This window comes from Gopherus flavomarginatus, chromosome 24 (assembly GCF_025201925.1).
Source record: "Gopherus flavomarginatus isolate rGopFla2 chromosome 24, rGopFla2.mat.asm, whole genome shotgun sequence".
NCBI classification, from domain to species: domain Eukaryota; kingdom Metazoa; phylum Chordata; order Testudines; family Testudinidae; genus Gopherus; species Gopherus flavomarginatus.
Window position 1 is genome coordinate 12,807,683 of NC_066640.1, and position 20,482 is coordinate 12,828,164.

The 20,482-nt window shown below is 45.9% G+C and overlaps 1 protein-coding gene across 2 annotated transcripts; it reads left to right on the top strand.

Annotated features, from left to right (window-relative positions):
• Positions 1-250: 250 nt before the first annotated feature.
• Positions 251-14,972, top strand: SGTA (small glutamine rich tetratricopeptide repeat co-chaperone alpha). Of its 2 annotated transcripts, none has more exons than XM_050933936.1 (12): positions 251-413; positions 3,688-3,814; positions 6,004-6,107; positions 6,378-6,462; positions 8,071-8,170; positions 9,398-9,502; positions 9,694-9,832; positions 10,641-10,703; positions 11,113-11,150; positions 12,521-12,610; positions 13,029-13,152; positions 13,505-14,972. In XM_050933936.1, the coding sequence occupies exons 2-11, from the start codon at positions 3,715-3,717 to the stop codon at positions 13,141-13,143; spliced, it is 939 nt and encodes a 312-aa protein (XP_050789893.1). In that variant the 5' UTR covers positions 251-413; positions 3,688-3,714; the 3' UTR covers positions 13,144-13,152; positions 13,505-14,972. The 2 variants fall into 2 exon arrangements, with proteins under 2 accessions (XP_050789893.1, XP_050789892.1); XM_050933935.1 differs by lacking the exon at positions 251-413 and adding an exon at positions 503-660.
• The last annotated feature ends 5,510 nt before the right edge of the window (positions 14,973-20,482 follow it).

Genomic DNA, 20,482 nt, shown 5'->3' on the forward strand with positions numbered 1-20,482 from the left:
GGCAGGGCGAGCCCAGCTCGGGGGGGCATGGTGCTGGGGGGGGCAGGGCGAGCCCAGCTCTGAGGGGGGCACGGTGCTGGGGGGGGGGGCAGGGCGAGCCCAGCTCGGGGGGGGGGCTGAGGGGGGGCAGCGCGAGCCTAGCTAGGGGGTGGGGCAGTCCCTCAGAATTAGCCCCGGGGGGGTGGCTGGGGGCACTGCTGGACAAGGGGGCCCAGCGCCTGGGGCGAGGAGTGGGGAGGGGGCAGGCGCCCCGTGTCACACAGCGGGAGGGGCGGGGCGGAGCTCTCTGTGTCTTTAGCACCGCCCCGCGCTACATCTCTATGGCAAATCTCGGGGCAGAGCGGCTGCGTGAGGCACCCTCCGCGATCCCACAATGCATTGGTGCACATCCACGCACGTGTCCGTGCCCGAGGGTAAGCGCCTGGCTCGGAGCACTTCCGGTTACGCCCTTTCCGCTTCCGTGTGACGGCCCGCGGGCGGGGTGCGTTGCGCCTGCTCGCCAGCTGGGGTGGCCGGCCCCCGCTCCAGTGCGCATGCGGCGCTGAAGGGAGGCTCCGGGGAAGCCTTGGCGCCTGCGCAGCTGGAACGGAGCGGGTCCTTGCGCGCTTGCGCAGTGTGCGCCTGGCTGTGGTGGGGGTGAGAGGAGCTCGGAGGCGCTGGGTGAGTAGCAAGGTACACTTGGGGGCGGGGCGAGGGGGGCCTTGGGGCTGCCCCCCCCCGGGCTAGGCGGGCCCCGTCCTCCTGCCCCCCCCGGGACTTGGGAAGGTCCCCCCGGGAGCAGCCCCCCCACCCTCCCGTCTGTAGAGCGACCTGCTGGCGGGGGGGGGCCCTGGGGGGAGGGGGATGGCGGGGGGGGGCGCCGCCTGGAGGGGGATGGCGGGGGGGGGGCGCCGCCTGGAGGGGGAGGGGGATGGCGGGGGGGGGGCGCCGCCTGGAGGGGGAGGGGGTTGGCGGGGGGGGGGGCGCCGCCTGGAGGGGGAGGGGGTTGGCGGGGGGGGGGGGCGCCGCCTGGAGGGGGAGGGGGTTGGCGGGGGGGGGGGCGCCGCCTGGAGGGGGAGGGGGATGGCGGGGGGGGGCGCCGCCTGGAGGGGGAGGGGGTTGGCGGGGGGGGGGGGGCGCCGCCTGGAGGGGGAGGGGGTTGGCGGGGGGGGGGGGGGCGCCGCCTGGAGGGGGAGGGGGTTGGCGGGGGGGGGGCGCCGCCTGGAGGTGGGGAGCCCCCTGGGGCCGCCTGTTTCCCAGCGCAGCCGTTTCTGAAAGCAGCTGCTGGCCTGGGGCTTTCGGTGGGTCGCGGCTGGCAGCTGAGTCTGTTTTCTTGAAAGCAGAAGCGAGTGTGGAGGCTGCGGCGTTGCCCAGCTCCCGTCTTGCACCCGCCACTGTCGTGCCTGTAGAAAACCCCTCCCTAGGCTTTGCCTGCACCCCAAAGCTGTGCTGCTTCAGCTGCACCCCCGTCGCTGAATCAGACAGCCACCTATTGTGGGCGTGGTTACACCAGTATAAACAGCTTGTACCATTGCCGCTTAATCTTATATGGGGAGGGGGATATTCTGTATCAATAGAAGCATATTTATACCAGTATAACTGTATCCCCCTATGGGTGGTACTAGTATAATTACAGTATTGCCCCAGAAATCACATCCCTAACCAACACAGTTATACCAGCACAAAAACCGTGAGCAAGCTTTAAGCGGTGTTTAAACTAGGCACGCTTTACCGGCAAAGCACTCCTAATGTGACACAGCTTATACTGGCGAAACACATTTTTACTGATCTAGTTTGTTCCGCATACTCAAACAAAACCAGTAAAAGTGCAGTATAACCATATCTGTCTTAGTGGCTTCTTCCAGTACACTGGTCAAGGATTGCACCTCTGTCCAACATAGCTATTCTGGCAGAAGTCTATAGTGTAGACATGGCCTTTAAAAAAAGGTATATCTCTGCATGAGTGCCTGGGCATCGGGGATAGCTTTATATGTTCTTAAATTTGATTAAAAGCAAGGGTGGCTACCTTGTATTGAAATAGCAGAGGTGACTCTGAAAAGAGGCTAGCACTTTTCAGCTTGGAAAAGAGGAGACTAAGGGGAGATATGATAGAGGTATATAAAATCATGAGTGATGTGGAGAAAGTGAATAAGGAAAAGTTATTTACTTGTTCCCATAATATAAGAACTAGGGGTCACCAAATGAAATTAATAGGCAGCAGGTTTAAAACAAATAAAAGGAAGTTCTTTTTCACACAGCACACAGTCAACTTGCGGAACTCCTTGTCAGGGGATGTTGTGAAGGCTACGACTATAACAGGGTTTAAAAGAGAACTGGATACATTCCTAGAGGTTAAGTCCATGAATGTCTGTTAGCCAGGATGGGTAAGGAATGGTGTCCCTAGCCTCCGTTTGTCAGAGGGTGGAGCTGGACGCCAGGAGATTTCGAGCAGACACGAGCATCTGTTGTGAATAAACCACAGGGAAAGGGGTATAATTTTGTTGGAAAGCAGACTCCCGAAGGTGCTTGTGTAAAAGTTACTGGTAGCCCCCCTTAACAGCTTACAAGCAGCCAGTAGGGAAAAGCAAAAGCCTCATGTACACAGTAACCTAAACTTTTAAACTATCTTTTCTCTTCTGCCTCAAAGCAGAGAAAGCTTGCTTCAAACCAGTTTTTACTAAACCAATAACAAAAGCGCAAGGTTTAACAACCACTAATCAAGTGTTAACACGGCCAGGGTCTTTGTCTAAATATGTATAAAAAGCTTGTAAAATTTGTATGAGACAAAGTCTTTTGTACCAAGGTACAGGACTCTCCTTTGTTCGGCAGAATAAAGCATATTTTCCTTATCCCTGTCAGGCTGTTATTGGCTCTCAGCTAGGCAGACCCAATATTTCGGTAACACTTGGTATGAGCTTGACATAAGACCTTCATCCCCATTTCCCTCTCATTTTTGAGTTCAGCAGTGATAACTTGTCCCACTCAGTTCTGATCTGTGCTTTTCAGGTGACTATTTTGCTTTGGTGTCTCATTGAAATGTTGACTCTGCAAAGTTTAATTGAATCTTTACCCGCTCCCCAGCTAATGGAGCCCAATCACCTGTTCAGAACGTCTTCTTACTCTGCACTAAATTTCTTTTATTGTTAACCTGGTCAAGTTGCACAGGAGCCAAAAATACCCAGAGCGTGGTAGGAAGCTAGTGGACTAGCACAGGCCTGGCAGTAGGGTATCCCTGAATTCTTTTTCCAGCTCTGATATTAGTGTTGGGCAAATCATTTTGCCTCCTGGGCTCAATTTCCCCTCTCTGAAATGGTTGTATATGCTCTTGAGTAGGGGGTTGTGCTAGATTTTCAAGTGTTCAGTGTCTTTTGTCTTGACCAGTGTTTCAAAGGTACTTACGTGGCCCACATCACCGTAGTATCTGAGCGCCTCACAGCACCCTTGTGAGGCAGGGCAGTGCTATTATCCCCATTTCACAGGTGGGAAACTGAGGCAGAGAGATGAAGTGACTTGCCCAGGCTCACACAGGGAGTCTCTGGCAGAACTTGGAATTGAAGGCTTGAATTGTAGGCTAGCACCCTAACCAGTGGACCATCCTTCCCCTCTGTGTAGATAACTGTATTTTACTTAGCAGAACCTCACTGTTTGCCCTGTTGCTCATTAAATAGAACCTTTTTTTCTCTGTAAATTTTTTTGTTGCGACATCAGAGCAGAAAGTTCTGACGGGGAGACGAAATGGCTGACAAGAGGCGGCTGGCATACTCCATCATCCAGTTCCTACATGACCAGCTACAGAACGGGGGTCTTTCTCCTGATGCCCAGGAGAGCTTAGAAGGTAAGTGGGTCGGTGTCTTCCCTGTTCATGCCTTCTAGAGAAGAGGTCTGCTCTAGGGCTCTTGAGGAACCCAAGCAGATCAGTCCTCACTACCTGCCTCCCTTTCAGCTGTACAATTCCTGCGGTGCTGTAGTCCCTAAACCTTCCTAATCGATGAAGTGAAATCTTGTCCTATGTAAACTCATAGTGAGAAGGGAACCCAAAATGTTAAGCAGCCAGACAAGAGACCAACTTTCCTGCTAGCCTCTTCCAGGAGAAGCACAGGCTAACCCAGGAAAGGTGTGTGTGTTTATATATATATATATATATATATATATATATCAATCAATTGAAATTTACATTGATCCAAAGTCTGAGACTTGCCACATTGTGTCTTAGATAAGGGCTTGTCTGCAGGGGGCAATACGTACTATGGAAGTGTGATTTCTAAAGGGCACTAATGTGCTGGGCATTCATAGGTCTGTATAGAACCTGCAGGTGTGCACTGAATGTTTCCTAGTGTGCTTTAATATATTTGGTGCTCTCCAGCAAGGTGTACGTGGACTAATTCATGCACATTAGTGCACTTTAGAAATGCCACCCCATGGTGCAATTTGTGTAGACAAAGCCCTAAGTCTCAGAACGCTCTGCAAGACTGAGAGATCAAGTAGTATCTGATAGTATAATGCAATGTTAGAAATGAATGCCTTATTCTTGGAAGCTTTCCAACCCTGATGTTAAGAACCTTCCCTGTGGGCCACCGTGGGTATTACAGACCCTGTGGGAGGGCTGTGCTGGCGATAGGAGCATGTGGCCCTTCACCCAAATGCAGCACACACAGAAACTAGTTGAAAGAGAGCATGCAGCCAGAGCCGGGACAGGGAGTGACTGTTGTAGGCAAAGGAGAAGTAGAGAAGGTTCCTTGAAGCATGGAAAGATTATTTCAAGTGTAGGATACTGTGTATATAAAGATACAAGGTAGAGGGGCTCTGCTAGGCTGAACTCTTCCAGCATGTCTCGGTCTGTCCTTAATGCACCGTCCTTGACCCAGGACTGGGAACGTTGGTAGGTAATGACCTGTGAAAGAGAGGGCAGGAGCCAGTGGTAGAGGAGTTCCCCATTTTGTTTTGTATCTCTGGTATTGCCAGTGTATAACCAGAGAGGCTACAGCAAGCAGCTCAAAGAGCTAGTAAGGAGCAATTAACCCCCTGCATTTAAGTTTTTAAAAAACATGCAAACAATAATTCAGCACTTCAGATGCTGTGTATGCTTGCAGGAGTGTAGATCTGCTTTGCCATCTGTGAGCTATATTGATTTTTTTCCTCCCTAAAGTCATCTGAGGCTATGGGGAGGTTTCCCTTGTGACTCACTCTAGAAGCTCTGTCTTTGGAGCCAATGTTTGCACATCTCCATTAAGTGTGTTGGGAAAACACCGGCATGTAAGGTACTGTGCCAGCTTCAGCAAGATAAAGTTCATTCAGGCACCTGCCTGCCACTCTAGCCAAAGGACTGCTGCAGTCTTCTGATCCTTTAGAAACTGCATTGTGCTCAACAGGTAATGGCTTGTGCATGAGGTTTCAGATGCTCTAATCAACAGTGTTATCCTTGATGTACGGAACAATGGCCTTTTGTGGCTAAGGTACTGGACTTGGCTCCAAGAGATTTGGGTTCAATTTTTATCCTTGCCACAGACTCCCTAGGTGACCTTGGACAAGTTACTAAATTGCTCCATGCCTCAGTTTCTCCATTTATAAAACTAGGATCATTCTTTCAAAGATGTTGTATGGATAAATTTGTTTCTGAGGCTGTCAGATACTACAGGGATGGGGCTATATAAGTACGTAGCTAGAAATGAATGGCCCCTCCCTGAACACTTCAGCAAACATTAATCCTTGCAATACCCTTGAAAGGGACTTAATATCTCTGTTTTACAGATGAGGAAACAGGCAGAGAGGTGAAATGATTTGCCCTAGGTGTGTCTCATGCCTAGAAGCAGATCAGGAAATAAAACCCCATAGTCCTAGGCACTCTCAACTGTTCCACACTACCACTCCACAGCTAGATTATGCCCCAAATATGTAATCTGCTTCATATAAATTTATATTTTGGATACCTTCATAAATTCAGACTCCATTGGAGGGAGGGAATGACACGAACAGGTGTTTAGAGGATATGGGGAATGTTAAATGCCCACCTTCCTTCCCACCCAGTTGCAATCCAGTGCCTGGAGACTGCTTTTGGAGTATCCATGGAAGATCAAGATCTGGTTGTGTCTCAAACTCTCCCTGAAATTTTCGAAGCTGCCACAGGAAAGGTTTGTGTCCTACAGACTTCTCTGATCTACTAATGAAAATCATTGTCTAAGCGCGAGATACTTATTAATAATATAACTCTGAGATTTCAACTAAAACAGTGGAAAGCTACCCATTGGGCTTAGTTTCACATCTGTGTCTCCCCATTGGGGGAATCAAAAGCTGGAAGCATTTAACTCTTAAAGATGCAGTGTCAGGGAAATTAAAGCATTGGTTTATAGTAATTGCCAGTGATAAAGCATAGCTTTCTTATTCTTCTTTGCTATTATAAGGAGCCTCATTATGTCAGAACAAATTCTGAGCCAGTCACCCCCTCAGAAGAAGACATGGCTGAAGCTGAAAGACTTAAGACTGAAGGTAACCACATACTGGGCTGATATATTGACAGGGGAAAGATAACATGGTATATACAGTACAGGCAACTAACAATGAAGGAGGCAGGCAAGCTTAACTCAAAGTATCTGAAGGTCTGCACAGCAAGAAGGAAGAGGAATTGTGCAGGGTGATGTAATTAGGAGCAGTGTGGTGGAATTAAGAACGGGTTCATCTCTGTGTATAGTCACGTGGAGTCAGAGAATGCTCCACCTGTGTGAGCGATTCACCAGTTTTTGTGCTCTGATGAAAGAGCATGCCTTTGTCTTGCTAAGTATCAGAGGGGTAGCTGTGTTAGTCTGGATCTGTAAAAGCAGCAGAGAGTCCTGTGGCACCTTATAGACTAACAGACGTATCGGAGCATGAGCTTTCGTGGGTGAATACCCACTTTGTCGGGTGCATGAGCTTTCGTGGGTGAATACTCACTTCGTCAGATGTTTGTCTTGCTAGTTCCCCAGAGTGCTGCTGAAGCAGAAGGCTGCTGGAATGTTGTTCAGACTGTATGTATAGGAACTGCTTCCACAACCTAGAGGCAGCACCCTTTGTGTGGGCATCTGGCAGCTCCTCAGCAGGCTCTCAAGCAGGAGGAGCAGAATCCTATGTTCAACTAAAACTGCAGAAGTGTATTTAGGTGGCAGAATGTAGTGGCTCCAGTTGGAATCTAGCTAGGAGACCCAGTTAGCGTTCGCTCTGATCATTGCATCCTGGAAAAGAACATGTTGACTGGAACATGGCACAGATGCGCATGGTTTTCCTCTCAACTGTAACCCCTTTTCCCTACAATGTTAAGACTGCATGCTCATCCTGGAAGAAAGTGAAACTCTCCCTACTCTGCAGCACCCCTAGTGGCCAGTTAGAGCAGTGCTGCCTGGCTCAGTGAATCTGTGGATGGAGACGGAAAGCTGTTATGGTGATTGTGGGCTTGAAAGATGCTAAAGAGAAATTAATGAGGGAGCCTGCAGGATCCCTTCTGAAATGGTCGTGCTTAGCTTGGAAGCCCAATAATGCCAAAAGACCTACAGTTTCCTTGCTGGAGACTTCTCCCTGCACTGTTTGCTGAGTAGATCTCCCAGTTGCTCATATTCTGAGGCTGCAGTTCTCAGTCATGTGGCGGAGGGCCCCCTGGGGGGCTGTGAGCAGGTTTCAGGGGGTTTGCCGAGCAGGGTCAGCATCAGACTCACTGGGGCCCAGGGCAGAAAGCTGAAGTCCTGCTGCCCCAAGCCCTGCCACCTGGGGCTGCAGCTGAAACCTGAGCGACTTAGCTTCACTGGGCGCCTTGTGACATGGGGCCGCAGGCAGTTGCCCTTCTTGCTACCCCCTAATGCTGGCTGTAGCTTTTATATGCAGAAAACAGTTGGTGTAGCACAGGTGGGCTGTGGAGTTTTTATAGCATGCTTGGGGGACCTCAGAAAGAAAAAAGTTGAGAACCTCTGTTCTAAGGGATGTACAAAAGGGTGGAGTTTTCAGCATATCTACATGCTCCTTTTTGCATTATGTTTTAAGCAGAGGCCAAGAAGAATTGAGACCCCAGCCCATTGCTCTAATTGCTTCATCTGTTTGACTTGTTACAGAGACCTTTGTTTTTCCATTTAGGTAATGAACAAATGAAGGCAGAAAACTTTGAAAGTGCTGTGTCTTTCTACGCAAAAGCAATTGAATTAAATCCATCAAATGCAGTATATTTTTGCAACAGGTACTGACATTTAACTCTCTTTGCAGGTTTTTATATTCACATTCTTGTATTTTGAGCCTTGCCTCATTTTTCATTGTTTATGGGGCCCTTGCATGGTTCGACTCCTGATTTGAACTTTATCAAACTGTTCTTAATTTATTGTTTGTCCTTTGTTTTTTTGGCAACTTGTGCTGATGTGTTTTCCTTTGACTTCTGCCTGCCTTGTGGCACTGGCATTTCTAGGGAGGGCTGTTTTCCATATCCCTGTCCTATTAAGCACTTGATGAGATATGTGGATACCAAGTAACACTGTCTGGCTCTGATCGAAAACCCCTTTGTAACTGCCGCAGACAGCACAGATTTGAAAAGATTGTGTTGCTAATGGACGAAGCAGCAAAACAAGATCTGATCTTTCAGAGGTTGAGGATTGAAGGCCTGGTTTTCAAGGAATTCAACATGCAGTTGTGTGCGAAAAATGCTGATTTAGTGTTCGTTGAAATCAATGGAAAGACGCTCATTCACTTGGCTCAGTGCCTGCGCTCCCAACTTATATTTACAGTTATCATGTTTGCATGTATACAAATGGCCATGTAATTAACCTATTATTAGCCTCAATGCATGTCCAACTCTTTAAAAAATCGTTCATAAGCTGCCTTCCCATCCTGAATTTTGCCTCTATCATGTGGGCATTGAGGGCTTGAGCTTATGAGGTGCTGAGCACTTTCAACAGAAGTTGCAGGATTGAGGCATGAACAAGCATATTCCAGATTTATATATATATTTTTGCCTCCATCTGTGTATGTGTGTGATGGGGCGGGGGGGAGAAGACCGGGGGGCAGGGGAAGAGCATAAACGTTGTTATGACCTGAGAAATCAAGGCATAGAGCTGTGATATCTTGTATTAAGGGATCAGTTTCCATTCTGAATAATACCAATTTGAACAGATCTACAAACTAGTAGACACGTCTCCTTCACTCATCAGCCACCTCTGAGATGGCACAGGGGTGGAGCCAGGCTCCATGATATGTTTGGGAGAGAAAATGAAGGAAGAGGATAGTGCATTCACCTGAAACTACAGGGGGTCCTTAGGATGGCAGTAGGTTGTTATTCAAGTTAGAATCCGAGCTGAAGTCAGGTTTAAGTTTAAACCTTCCCTTGGGCGCTGAAGGAGGAGCATGAAGGGTTACTTTGATTGGCATTTTCAGACCCAGTAAGCTTCCTGTGCATTGCTTTCTCCATTCTCCCCAGGGCTGCTGCTTACAGCAAATTAGGAAACTATGCTGGAGCGGTCAGAGACTGTGAAAGAGCTATCGGCATTGATCCAAACTACAGCAAAGCTTATGGCAGAATGGGGTAGGTACTGGCAACTGCTTCTTTATAAAGGTGTTGACTTCAAAATGAATGGCAAGTCCTGTGGTAATGATCTTGGTAGTGGTGTTCTGCGTCCGAATGGTGACGCGGGAATATCCAGTGCTTAATGGCCTGTGGATCTTTGATGTGTAACCTTCTATAACGGGCCTTCATTTTATTTCCTCTCTCAATAGCTTAGCCCTCTCCAGTTTAAACAAACACGCAGAAGCTGTCATTTACTACAAAAAAGCCCTGGAGTTGGATCCAGACAACGAAACGTACAAATCAAACCTTAAAATAGCCGAACAGAAAATGAAAGAAACCCCTAGTCCAGTAAGTTTTTTCCCATCCTGTTTGAGGGCCAAGCCGAGAATTATGCTGGGTTGCAGGGAGAAAAATAAATGTCTTAATTGTGCTACTTTAAAGTGTTACTGGCCAGCTCTAACTGCTACATTGTCGTCTCTCAGTATCTGACAGCGCATTGTTAACTTGGGTTAAGTCTGGAATATGGGTGTAACATATAAGGTGGTAATGGTGGCGAGGAGTAGGGGAAAAGGCAGTTTATAACACAGTTAAAACCCAGTTAGAATAACTTCCCTGCAGCACTGTGAACCCAGACACAGCAGCACTGGGCTTACCTGGAAAATGCCTAGAAAAAGTGAAACTGAAAAGTGGAGTTTCACAGCCCTGAATAATGTTTACTCTCCTATTGCACTTTAACTATGAAACTGTGTTCATTAGTTCTTACTAGTAGGAAGTATGTGTTCTTATCTTGATGGCCTTTTAAAAAGGGACAAACCTCAGAGGGAAAAATATCCTTGATCACACTCAGTTTTCAGGCCAGAGTATTTAGGGTTTGACTGATTCGCAATTCCACTAAGGGCCCCTGACAGTGGACTTCCGTGTAAATGAGCATTAGCCCTTATGGCAAGAGTATAAATGAAGAACCTTAAGCAACAGTCACTCTTACCTTTGTGTAGGTTGAAATCACAGCTCTGTGTACAGAATGATTTGCAGCTGGAGCGATGTTCTGTTTAAAGACGTACACCTGCAGGTTAATTGCAGCATGCTGTGAGCTGTACTGGAGGCAGGTAGATGTTGTTGTGCCTGACTACATTTATGTTTGGTTTCCTCCTTGCAGACTGGAGGCACTGGAGGATTTGATTTAGCTGGATTGCTGAATAACCCAGGCTTCATGAATATGGTAAATTTGCACATTAGATCCCAGCCAGCTTGCATCTTGTCCGTGTATTCGGATGTAAGGAACGAAATGTATTGATGCGTGACCGTGGGAGTTCAGACATTTCACTAGCAGATATGTTTTCATTTCATTCATCAAAGGATTGCTGTGAGGAGACTGAATTAAAGCTAAAGAACCTGTTACTTACTCACAGGCTTTTCAGTGTGAGATGTGAGGATGTGATAGAGACTCCCTGCTCTGCGTGATCGGCCTTGTCTTGTGTGGTGTACTGTGTTTCTCTTGTCGCTGCTCTTCCTGTTAATATAGCTTAGTGTCGCTGCCTTCACTTTGTGGAGTTGAATGGCACGACATCTGTATATCCACGTAGGCACTTCTTTAAATAGGATGTAATCTTTTTTTTCTTTTTAAATAGGCATCTAACCTCATGAACAATCCACAAGTACAACAGCTGTAAGTTCGATACCATCTTGTATTTCTTCTTTGAATCACTCCTTTGACTTTGTGCATTGGTTGGCTGTTGGGGTACAGCTGAAGTGAGGTTCTGGGCTCATAAACGTGCATGAAGACATTTAAAGCAACACATTATTTTGTTCTGTGTACCTGTTGTGATCATCATGGCTTGACGTGCTAAGGACTTGTGTAGGAAAGATGTACAGAAAGGGGAGGGAAGGTGGCCTGGAGTTACCACACTGAGCTGGGGATCAGGAAGTCAGGGTTTGATTAATGGCTCTGCCATAGATTTCCTGCGTCACTGGCGAGTCACTTCACCAGTGTCTCATTCCTTGTCTGTGAAATGAGGATACTTTCCTGCGTCGCAGGAGGGCTGTAAGCACAAACTCATGAGTGTTTGTGAGGTGCTCACATACTGTCAGGCCATAAAATACAAATATAAGCCTTGTGACTCTTCTGTTTATCCCCTTTAAAGCACAATTTCAGTTAGAAATGGGGCACTCTAACGAAATTCTGGGGATGCTATAATTTATTCTGACTTCCTGATCCCATTGGCTTGGCTTACAAGCCAAAGATCTGGTGTCACCATATCCAATTAGTTCTTTCTGCCTCTTCCATCATCATGAATAGAGGCTCTGCAGTTGGAACTGAACTGCCAATTTTGTTAATGACACAAAAGGCAGGATAAGATCCATCTTGTATGCCCATAGTCCCTCTGTCTTACATGAGTTGAAACACCTTTGCCCTTCCAGTGTCCACAGATCTCACTTGTAGACACACAGTGAGCAGATCTCTTAATGCAATACAACCTCCTGTATAAACCATGCATGCACAAGGCAGAATCTTCACATCTGTCAAGACAACAATAGCAGATACTGTAGCAAGACCCATTATTACTAAGATCTTTACAATATCTATACTCCAGCGCACTTGCTATTGTGCTGTTGATAACATAAATTAAATTAAAATGAAACTGCGGCTGATGAAATTAATAAACAAATGGTGAATTAGAGAGGTTCTACTGTATGTAGCTTTTTGACTGTTACCAGACCTTAACGATCAGAAGGCAAGCGGCAGGGGTTTCAGTAAGCTTCTCCTGAATGTCTGACCAAGCATTCAGCAGTAGAATTGAGGAGAGAGGGATTGGATTACGCTTAAGCCCGTGAGAAACTCTGGCTCTTCACTCTAATTGTAGCAGTGCTTTAATTTAAATTTAATTCTAGCAAGCCAAATCTTTTCCTCCTTAATCGTGAAACTGACATGCTTTGTGCTGACTTTAAAAAAAGTAACTTTTTTGTGCCTACCAAAAAACTTGTAGTAAGTGAAATCTCCATCTCTCTTTGTTCTGAGCAATAAATATTTCTTTGCAGAATGTCTGGGATGATTTCAGGTGGCCAGAACCCTATGGGAGCAGCAGGAGCAAGCCCTTCCCCTAACGACCTTGCCAGCCTTATCCAAGCGTAAGTCGAATGACTTTTTTTCCACCTCTTTGAATAATTAATAGATGCATTTCAGCCTTCTTGGTCAAAAGTCAAAGCTTCATTTACAATCAAGTACCTTCCAGAAAACTTTAGTCTCGACCCTGCTTTTCAATAACATACCCCAGCTTCTTTTCTTAAATAGAACAGGGGGCACCTCTTGTGCCATGGAGAACTTAGTATCCCCTGGTCGCAGTGCTAGACTTCTCTGTGCTCCAAACTGCTCTGACATTAGTGGTCAGTTAGTAAGTATCAAAAATCAGGACAGGGATAATAGGCACCTATATCAGAGAGAACCCCAAATATAGAGACTGTCACTATATAATCGGGACATCTGGTCACCCTGCCTGACATGCATGATGAGAAAAATTGATTAGATATGTCGCTTTCTCTCCTTCAGAGGTCAACAGTTTGCTCAGCAGATGCAGCAGCAGAATCCAGAGCTAATAGAACAGTTACGAAGTCAGATTAGGAGTCGGACCCCCAGTGCTAGCAATGAGGATCAGCAGGAATGAGAATACCAGGTGAGTTCATAAGCCCTACGTTATACAAGCCAGCTCTATTGAGCAGGGACTTCTATGCTGGATTACTCAAGATCCGTCTCATTGTCTTTGGACAACTTACTTCACACATTCTCTGTGCCTGTTTCCCTACTTGTAAAATGTGTGAGATAGCACCATACCTCAGAGAGAGACTGAGGATTAGTGGTTGTAAAGTGCTTTGAACAATACTATAGAAGCACAAGGTGCTATTTACATGTCCCTTGCTGGCCATCAAATAAATAAATAAGTCTCATCTTATGTGCAGAGGGGTTAGGAGAGGGGCAATTTTAAAAAACCAAAGTCACAAATATGTCTTGTCTTCCTGTCTTTGCAGTGCTACCCACGGGAATTCTTCACTATAAAAAACTGGAAACCATGTGTGTGTTGCCATTTCTCCAGTTGGAAAAGAGAGAAGAAAACAAACCAGAAAAAAAAAAACTTTATACGATCTGCATGTTAAAGACAGATTCTCATTTTCTTCCCCTAGTCCCTTTGCCTGCCCCCCAAATCCCGTTTTTCCCCTCTGGAAGATCCAGCAAGCAGTAAACACAAACCAGTATCAATTATCTTTCTCGAACTCAGAAAACCAACCACATTGTTACCTGCTACGTTGAGGATTTGAATCAATTTTCAAGGACACAGCACTCTTCACTGTAAGAAGCCTCCATCCTCTTGACCGGCTGCTTAAAAGGAGTGAACAGCTCCATTCCCCTTCTTACATCTTTTCATCATGTTTAAGAGATGCCATTGTTTAAACGCAATTAACCCGTCACAGCTCACTGAATCTCCTTGGCCCAACAGCCAGGTGTCAAAAATCGCTTATGTTCCCTGCATTTCTTATTCGAGTGCATAGCGATACTGCTGATGTGGTTTCTACACAGGAGATTAAGATGGTGGACATTTCTAAAGGCATTTGTGAATGTAAGTGTATTTTGGGGGATGGGTTGCCTGGAGTAAGACCGTTTTCTGTGACTCCTTCAAACTGAGCATTTTTGATACACTTTTTTCAGATCTTTTTTGCCAATAATGAGACAATTTATCTAGTGTTTTAAAAAAAAAAATCATGGTTCTATCTTTGTCAGCTGTCCTCTCTGCGGTAGTTGGGGAAGGAGAAGATTTGACTCCTTTTAGTTCAAGTTTTTAAAAGTTTTTGTTTTTATTGTCTCTTACGTGTGAGTGGTCACGGAGATCAGGGCTTCTGTGATAGAGATGGGAGTTGCAGATACCCATTTCAGAGGGGTTTGAGTTGCTGAATACATGGGAATGTGAGCTGGTGGAATAAAACTGCTTTTTTGGATCCATAATATACTGACTGGTCACTAACTGAGCTGTGGAACTGGCGAGGAGCTCTTATGCCTCAGTGTATTACAGGCAGGATGGGGAGGGGACCCATGCAGTTTATCAGAATAAATGTCCTGCATCTACCAGGACTTCTAGTATTACCAAAATGATTCTGTAGCTCAAATGCCCATACTGACTTCAAAATGTGTAAGTGATTCCATTGGAAATTCCACTAGTCAAGCTCAGAGGAACTTTATAAATCTGAGATTCAAGCTAGAGTAACTCAGAGAGCAGGAGGGGATGTGTATGAAGTGTCATATTGCCAAGTGCAAGAAAACCATCTTGTTTAAAGCTTGGTAGGTGTAAGAGTTAAAAAGCCTGGGGGATGAGTGGGGCGGGGGGGAGGTGTGCATCCAACTAAATAGGGTTTTGTTGTTGTTTTGATACCATCTGTAAACAACTTTTTTTAAATACTCTAACTGTGGTCATTATAACTTGTGGAGAATAAAATACTTTGATGCTCTTTGTCATCCCTTTTGACCAAAGGTGACCAAAACAGCAAAGCTGTAAACCGCAGGGTGTGACTGGCCTGCCCAGTCTCTTCATAGGAATAATTAATTTGGGCCCCAGTCCTGGGCTAGTTCGCTCATGAGTGGGCTGCTGCACCTGTATGGAGTTCTGCTCGCTTCAGTGGGGTCTGCCCAGATACAGCAATCTACCCCGGTGCCGACACTTGCAGGATCGAGACCTTGCTTTCACTGTGCAACAGTTACAACTGGAGAAAACCTACAGGTGGTTTTTCTTTCCCCCTCACTACCCCTCTTTGCTGCTTGTTTTGCTCCTTTATGTGAAACTCTCTCCCGGCATATTTCTAAGTAATTTGTCAAGAGAAACCTGGCAGGATCTTTTATAGTTAAATTGAAAATTAATAACAAGGGAGAGATGCCAGCTAAAATTGACAGCCTACTTAGAAATCTATCTCTCCGTTTGTTACCAGTTCCACCTTAGACTGATAACATTTACATTTTTAAATATTCTAATGTCCTTTTCATGCAGCTTATTTACTATTGTATGAGACTCAGCTTGGCTATTGAAAATAGGCTAGTCAGTTTCACTTCATTTATATGCAGCTTTTAATCAGTTTCACTCTGGGTGTCCTACACTGGCATTGTGCTGCAACCAGGGGAATGTTGCTACTTTGAAAATTAACTGGTCCCATAGCAATTTTTTAAAAAATTGGTGGAAATATATTTATTAAATGTTGCAATAGCTGATGATAACTTAAACTCCTGGAAAATTTTGGACCTAAATTCTTCCCTTAATCTATTGCAGCTTAGCAGTCCTTTTTAGATATATAAAGAAATGTTTTAAAGGGACACTATCAATTTAAAAATCATACTTCTGTCTCGAGATTTTTATCAGTAACACTCAAGATTACTTGAAATGAAAGCTCAGTGAAACAAACGATGTCTTATTCTTGTTTCATTTTGTGCGTTTGACAGCATTGTATAAATGCAGCATTGTTGCTTTCCCTTTTAGAGTCCATGTCCTTTGTTTAGGTGGGTCTTTCCCAAAGTAATGAGAGAAGAAACAATTTTAAAACCAGGAACATGAAATTGTAGAACCACAAAGCTACAGAGCAGTTGTGGAGCTAGAGATTACTTTAAATTCAATATTTTTAAACAACAAGGTTTCAGGCTGGTGACATCCCTTTCGTGTGACTTGATTAGAGTAGAATATTTTATGATGCTTTTTTACATTAAGTAAAACCTCTTACGCCAGCAAGGCAGGACACATTGCAGAATGTTCTTGCGTGAGCAATGGTCACGGTCTCTCGTCCCTTTTCGAGGCTGCTGTAAGATCACAATTTGAGAATCACTTCCGGAGGGGCTGCACTCTGCTTTCATTTCCATTTTTTGACAGACTTTACTGCTTTGGTTCCTTATGTTTCTTTCCCACCTGGGTTGTCCTGTCACCATGTTTGTTTTCTTGTGTCTTTTTGAGCGTTACCCAAAGGATATTTTAAATTCAGAGTTGTAAAAACAACATCCACCTCACCACAAATTTTATTATGGACTGTTCAAAAATGGGCATGGCATTTTAAGATTGTTCTTAGTGCTTCAACTTTCTCCCCCATCTTCCTAGCAAAAACTGATAACTTTATGGGAAAGGGCTGTGATTGGATGATCCAATATAGCGTATGGAATCAGCTAATATTTAGTCATGTCTAGCTCTCTGAAATACCTGCATCTACAGTCCCTCTCACAAGCTGAAGGGGTGCAACTCCTCTCGCTGCATTCACCTCGTGCAGAGAACTTTTTGCTTTTGGTGAGGCTTGCACTTTGTCCCCTGGGACCTTCTGTGGCTAGCAGTTCACATGCAGCACCTGCAGTGATACATTTAAAACTAACTAATGCATTTAAATGTTTTTATTTAAAAAAAAAAACCCACTGTATTATAAAGATAAAACACCTGAAAGTGAAACTGAGTGATGTCCTTGCAATTTAGAACTTCAGTGGGGGAACCATTAGCTAACTCTTTTTCTCTCTTCCTTTTGGTGTGAATTTTTTTTAAACAGTGGTTCACAGATACTGAAGGGTTTTTTTTTTAACCCTTCCAGTTTGTCTTTCTAAATGGCAAAGGAGCATTGCATTCCTGCAGCTGAGTGAACAGTGTGTGTCTAACAAAAGTTTCCCTGGCAGCAGCATTCATAGCCGATGCCTCAACGGATACAGTGAGGTTCTCAGCCAGAGCCATGGCCTCCAGCTCCATAACTAAGTCCCCACCCTGGAAACAAACTGGTCTTTTCTGGATTTGAAGTTACTTGTAGCTTCTGTTTTCCTCACAAGCATGATTACTTTGTGCAGGTGTAAGAAAGATGCAGAGCTACAGAGCAGGCTTTGTCAGGCCTGACTATAACTTCGCTCCCAACAAGAAACAATTTCTGTGGCTCTGTCACCAGCTATGAAACAGCAAACTATGAAACTTCAGCCCTTGGACAAAGTCCATCCCTTAAACTAGAGTAGTCCCTGGGATAAATTGGACACTCAGTGCAAAACTTGAAGCATCCAGTTAAGGTGCTGTTATGCCTCTTTTCTACTCCCAGAGGGGAACTTCAGTAGTGAATACTGATCTTAATCAATTCACCAATGCTTGGTAAGTTTGAGCCTGGTGAGGTTCTTAGAGAAATACGTGCTCCACAATGTCCGTTGGCCGTGATCCTTTGTTGTGCTTTCTAAGTGCTACAGTAATATAAACTAAATTCATGTAGCTATGATATTAACTATAAGTATCATCTTTTTTTTCCCCCAGTTCCCATCTTCCCCCTGTAATCTCAGCCAGCCACTGAGCCCTCAGGCACAAAAGGAGGCCAGATGTAAATAGGGAAAAGCAAAGGTTTCTTGTGGCTGTCTCATTTGGGAGCTGGCAAAGGGAAAAGTTCTGTTGGCTCTTTCCTCTCTACTGAGCAGCCGTGACAGAGCAGCCCTGCATCATTCATCCTACCTCCCTGTGGAGCAGAGAACCTGCTGTTACTTTGGTGCAGCCTGTGCCTTTGTCTCACTCTACTGACTCCTCTGCTTAGGGCCGTGAATGTCTGTCCTTCCCAACAGCACCTCTGTGTATTCAGAGCCTTCTGTTTCACAAAGCCAGTTGCCCTTCATCATCTTTGCAGATTTCCAATTAGCTTGAGGGGATTTCTTGCCCCCTGCCTCCAAAACCCCCTTTGCTTGAAAAGAAGCAGGTTTCGTTTCTCCTCTATATCCACCCCTCAGACTGGGAAGTGCTGTTTGTCCTGTTAGCTTTTCAGCTTTGCTACTAACATGTGCGTGTGTCAGCTGATAGAAATGCTACTTAGCTCTTCTCCATGCAGGATCTTCAGTGCCCAGTTTGTGCTAGAAGCACACCTGTTTGAGATGAAGATGCGTGGTTGAAGGAACAGCATCAATTTCTCCCCACCTTGCACTCAATTCATGATTATTCCTGACAGTCCACATGGTAATGATGGGGCTTCCATTACCTCCCTTGCAGCTCTTCACAGCTGAAAAACTCTTCGTTGGGAAAGTTTTTCCTTGGTATTCAGCCTAAATGTTATCCTTTATTTCTTCCTAGGTATGTGTCCTTAATCTAGCCAAACCAATTTCTCTCCTTCTTTTGTGTGTACACCCATCCAATACTGGCGGCTATTGCCCGTCCCCTCTTATGATGTCCTGCAAAATGCATTTATTTTACATCCCATGGATTCTGATCTTCTTTCCAAATAAAATTCATTGGAAAAACAGCATCTTGTGCATAAAAATATTTGCTGTTACCTATAAGGCCAAGTGTTTGTGGGAATGTGAAGGCCCCCTCTGGTAGCATGGCAGGTGCAGAACTGATGCTGTGGGGAGGGAACCTACCTAGGGTCACCCGCCATCACTTAAAGGTGTTGAACTGCTCTTTGCCTTGTGTATTTACAGCAGTTTTGCCAAAGGTTGGGAGAATATTTAGTGGACATTTCCTTAGTGGATGTGAATGTGTCAGCTGGATTTCACTATAGTCCCTTTGCAACGGTTTGTGTGGTCAGAGGTGCAGAGCAAACTGCCTTTTCTGTTTGCAAATGCAATAATAGGACTTTTCCTGGGAGCAGAAATCCAGACCTGTAAGCTGGAAGGTGAGTCATGCCCTGAGGAGCACCTCTAGAGGGGGTATGTGGGAGACACTTACCTCTCACTCTTGACCATCCACCTACAATGCAGAGAGAGGAAGGTTCTTTGTTTAGAATTTTTATTTTTAAGGGAGAGGGCCTACTTACTCCCCAGTGAGAACGAAGTCCTCTAACTTCTCAACAGGACAGCAGCACAAGTGGTGGTGCTGGTTGTTCCCAGAGATGCTACCTCCACTGCTGTGTCTCAGTCCTGAATTCTGACAGTGTCACTTCTAGAACTGAGGGTTCAGTCTCTGTTGTCTCCACCTCTCTGCTTAGACAGCCAGGGAACTGGTCCACACCAGTTAGGCTGGTGGATGTTTGGCTGCTGCCCTAAGCGCCCCCTACCCACCTTGCTTTCACATTCTACAGGTTGCTATTTTCATTCACTCCCACCTGCTCTGTTCTAATGACTGACTTAGGGCTAAAATGTTCCGTATCCCCATTGTGTCAAGTATCAGAGGGGTAGCCGTGCTAGTCTGGATCTGTAAAAGCAGCAAAGAATCCTGTGGCACCTTATAGACTAACAGACGTTTTGGAGCATGAGCTTTCGTGGGTGAATACCCACTTCCTCAGATGCATGACATGCACAGGATTCTTTGCTGCTTTTACGTATCCCCATTGTGAGCTACCTTAGCCCTGCTCCTGTATATTGGTAGGGGAGACTTCGACTTCCCCTCTAGCAAGGCAGTTGCTGAACTTTGCTAACAGCTTCTGCTCAAGTGTTTTCTCTTTCAGAGCGAAGGCCTCTGTCGAAAGCGGCTGTTCTCATACTGATACCACCGCTCTTCCCCTGCTCGAGTCTTGTTCATCTGAGGGTCCCTCAGAACTTTAGATGCTAGTTTGCTGTAGTGGGGCAGGCGTGCTAGTACTTGTCCTGTTTTCCAGTTAAGGAAACACGTACAAGGAGGGGATGTGAGTTGCTCATGATTACCCAGGAAGTCCCTGCTGGAGCTGAAAGCAGAACCCAGGACTCCTCCTCCCACTCCCCAGTGCTGCTGGAACAAATTGTATAGTGGGGTTGCTGAAATCCCCGGAACCAAACTCTAACTCCTTTATATAACAGGAACCAATTCAAGCTCGGGGGAGCCGCAGCACCCTTAGTTCCAGCACCTCTGCCCGCCCTGCTGAAACCACCAGCCCCACACGTACAATGCCACTTTCAGCACCTATTGCCCCGGACAGCTCTGCAGCCCTCTAGAACAGGCTCCGGAACCTTTCACGGTGGGCTCTTGTTTCTCCTCGGGCCCTCATCAGCGAGGCACCCCGTGGCATTGTCCCGGCTTCATGGGTAGGCGAAGCCGGAGACGCTGATTGGCGTCCCCTCCAGCCAGTGAGAAACGGCGA